Consider the following 3,355-nt stretch of genomic DNA (forward strand, 5'->3'; position numbering starts at 1 on the left):
ATACTAGAATTAATCTCTAGGACCCATCATCCCTCTGTCCCTTTCTTGCCTGGCCCAGGCCCACGCACCCAAACGCGTTAGGTGCCCGGCCCAGCGCTACCAGCCTGCAAGGCCTTTTCTAATTGGAGGTTTTTGCAGTATATGAATATGCTTGTAGTTTTTCCAAATGAGACCAGGAATCGATGCTAAAGGCTTATTTATGGAAAAGGTTCAACTAGAAAATACTTACCTAAACACATAAAAGGGGCGTGAATATTGAGTAGCTTACCAGGAACTCAGGATAATAGGAGCAAACTATGTCAGACAGTATTTCTGAAGCCTTGGGAATAGATTTGATTATGGTGTGTGTAGTGTTTACAGCAAATAGCATTTTCTGCAATGCATAAAAGATTTTTAGCCACAAAAATTTGATGCAAAAAGCATTGTCNCTTTATTAATGAAGGTTTTTGTTTTTTTTTTTTTTAACTATTAGAGCCCTAAGCAATGGTATGTCAATATCCTGAGATACTCTATTTACATACGTACACATGAACCCAGAGGGTTCCTATAATACCATTCATTGGTGTGTTTAAATTGTGCCTCGGCCCACAAATTAGTAGTTGAATAGTTTTTAAAAACTATGACTTTTTTCTCTTTGATACAGAGAACTCTTAAGACAACAAAAAGTGGCCCATCATCTCACTGCCCTGTTGACTTTTTTTTTTTTTAATAAAAGTAACAGGCATCTGTGATGAGAAACTGCAAACAGCACAGGGAGGTACAAAAAGAGCAAAAGGCTTCCACACGTACACTTCCCGAAGACTATGTCTTGTACCTATTCTTAGACAAGATTTCCATGCATATGCTAGTATAGAAAACCCACTGGCTTTTATATAAGGATATTGTTGAATTTTTATTAAAATCAGTTTGTTTCTTAATGTGATTTATTTGCCTCGTGTTTAGAATATTGCATGGTAAAGTTTCTTTTGTGCATATTATACTTTTATTTTACTAATATATTAAAAGCCATATTTCAATGACCCCTGTACATTTTTCATGCTGTCTTACTCCCAATGGCCTCTGTGCATGTAAGTAACCTGTTGAGTGACTATGCCTCTTTGTTTTTGACGGTTTCCTTTCATTAAGTCCTTTTTTTTTTAAATCCACAAATGACATAAAACTTTCAAAAAGTTCAGTCTAAGTGTTCTTATATTCTTTGTATGTCTTATTTTTAAATATCCTCTTTTATTCTTTCTCAATCCTATGACCATGTGGTGATTTCATTTAGACCAGAGTAACCTCTTCATGCTACTCACGTATGCTTAAGATATTGACGTGTAACATGCCTGTTCATTTGTTTGTGCTGTCGATTGTTCATATCTAACTCATTCTTACGTGTTTTGTTAAAAAAAAAAAAAAAAAAATGACCAGTCTTAAGTGGGTAGGATTGCAGTCAGGGCTCTGTGAAAGGAAAGGGATGCAGATGCCATTCAGAACGCCTGTGCCTTCATCATCTTGCTCTTTCGTGAGATGCTTGATTATTTTTCTGTATTAAAATCTCTCCGCTTGGTGATGTACCTCTTTCCTAAGTATCCTTTTTCTCGATGGAAACCTCACTCCCAGGGCAGCGGGTATAAAAAGCAATGCCGTAAGCACTCCTGCTCTTATTTTTGCAACTCTGACACTCCACTGCAGCATGACTGACCAGCTCCAGCACGCACACAACCTCGTGTTTGTTTTCATCTGGGGAGGCTGCCATTCTAGACACAGGGAGCATTTCTTGGTGTTTAGCCATTGTCAGAGAATTAAAGACGTTGAGTTGACCTTTATGGAATCAAGGTATCAAAAGCAAACAAATGCACAGATACCCATTAACATGCACTAACCCTTATTTTAACACATTGTATTTCTTTTTTTCTTTTATCTTTTTTCTTTTTTTTTAGTAGTTTGGGAATGATACTTTTGTTCCTTTGTTTGATCTGTTGCATTCCAGAGTATCCTATTTTGCATTTTAAGGTTCTTTGCTACTGGGAAGATCACAGATGTTAAGGACTGAGCTGAGAGCCAAAAGTATTTGGCCGTATTGTTTCATGGAGCAGAAGTTTCTCTTAGCGATTGACTGAAGTATCCCAGATCCCTTTATCATACCATGGGATCAGTTTTATTGAATTTATTTCAACCCCTCTGAAATCTAGAACTTATTCAGTATTCTTTAAAAAAGAAATTTCAGTGTGTGCCTGACAACACTGCAGGATTACCATGCAGAAAAGCATTACAGGAAACAGAGACTCATGATTTTAGCTTTTTTGTGAGGATTTTCAAATGTGTGTGAGAATCGGACTACCTTGAACTTCAACAGGAATAGTCATCCTCTCGGGAAAGTTTTGGTAACAGTTCTGTTAAGAGGCAGGTTTCCAAAAAATAAGTGTTTCTTCTCAGTCTGTAATGATTAGAGACCTCCCCTTTTGCAAAGGTTTCCAAGCTCAGACTCTGCTTCATGATTCTTTCCGTCCCGTCCATCCTGACCGACCATTCGTGGACTGACAAAGTTTGGGGCCCAGGGAAGCGTGTTCCCCTACTTACATACCCAAGACTCTCTCCATTGAATGGAGAGCTGGGTTACAGTAAAACTGGGGAAATGCTCATCTCAAAAGCCTGTGAAATCATCGTTACAGAACTTGACTTTGAAAGAATCTTAGCATGCTACCTTCAGCACCTCTGTTGAAAGAAGCATGAAGTTAAAGATCAGCTGTCCATGCATCTCTCATCCATCCCCAGAAACAATCTAGTGGCCTCTTTCTTGGTTAACTTTAGTTGCATTCATGCTATATTCATGTTGGTCAGTGTCTGCAGACTTTCTTTTTAGTATTGCTGATTTCTTAGAATTGCAAAAATATGAACAGCATGTGGTTTTGAATGAATTTGTATGACTTGTTGGATACTGCATGACAAGATATGCAGTATCTCTTAGAACTGGACTTTTATGCATGTGCTCAGCATATCTTTGGATGCCCCTGGTTCTAAAGTGCATTTTCATGGGCTTAAAAATGAAATTTTCTCCCAAAAGGTTATAGGACTAAAATTACTTGTAAGCTCAGACCATAAGTTGGACTCCTATTTTTTTTAAGACACCGTTTTACTATAACTTTAGTTCTGCCGGTAAAATCATAATTGATGTACATGAAATACTCCTGTAGATTTACCTTTCTTCTAAATCTTTGCATTGTAGTGTTCGATCAATTAGATCTCGTTACATATGAAGAAGTAGTAAAACTGCCAGCATTCAAAAGGAAAACACTAGTCTTATTAGGTAAGTTTGACTGTACAAGTAACTTTCTTAGTCTCAACTTGAACACATTTTGCAAATGTTACTAAC

The 3,355-nt window shown here is 37.4% G+C and overlaps 1 protein-coding gene across 1 annotated transcript in view; it reads left to right on the forward strand.

Annotated features, from left to right (window-relative positions):
• The window catches only part of CASK (calcium/calmodulin dependent serine protein kinase), a gene marked incomplete at its 3' end in the record, with an annotated part of 276,912 nt that overhangs the window by 259,889 nt on the left and 13,668 nt on the right, over nucleotides 1-3,355 (forward strand). Inside the window, exon 21 of the mRNA XM_077768526.1 lies at nucleotides 3,209-3,289. Coding sequence (XP_077624652.1) covers nucleotides 3,209-3,289 — 81 coding nt within the window. The remainder of the gene's footprint in view (nucleotides 1-3,208; nucleotides 3,290-3,355) is intronic.

The sequence above is a fragment of the Crocuta crocuta genome, unplaced genomic scaffold (assembly GCF_008692635.1).
Source record: "Crocuta crocuta isolate KB4526 unplaced genomic scaffold, BGI_CrCroc_1.0 scaffold467, whole genome shotgun sequence".
NCBI lineage: Eukaryota > Metazoa > Chordata > Mammalia > Carnivora > Hyaenidae > Crocuta > Crocuta crocuta.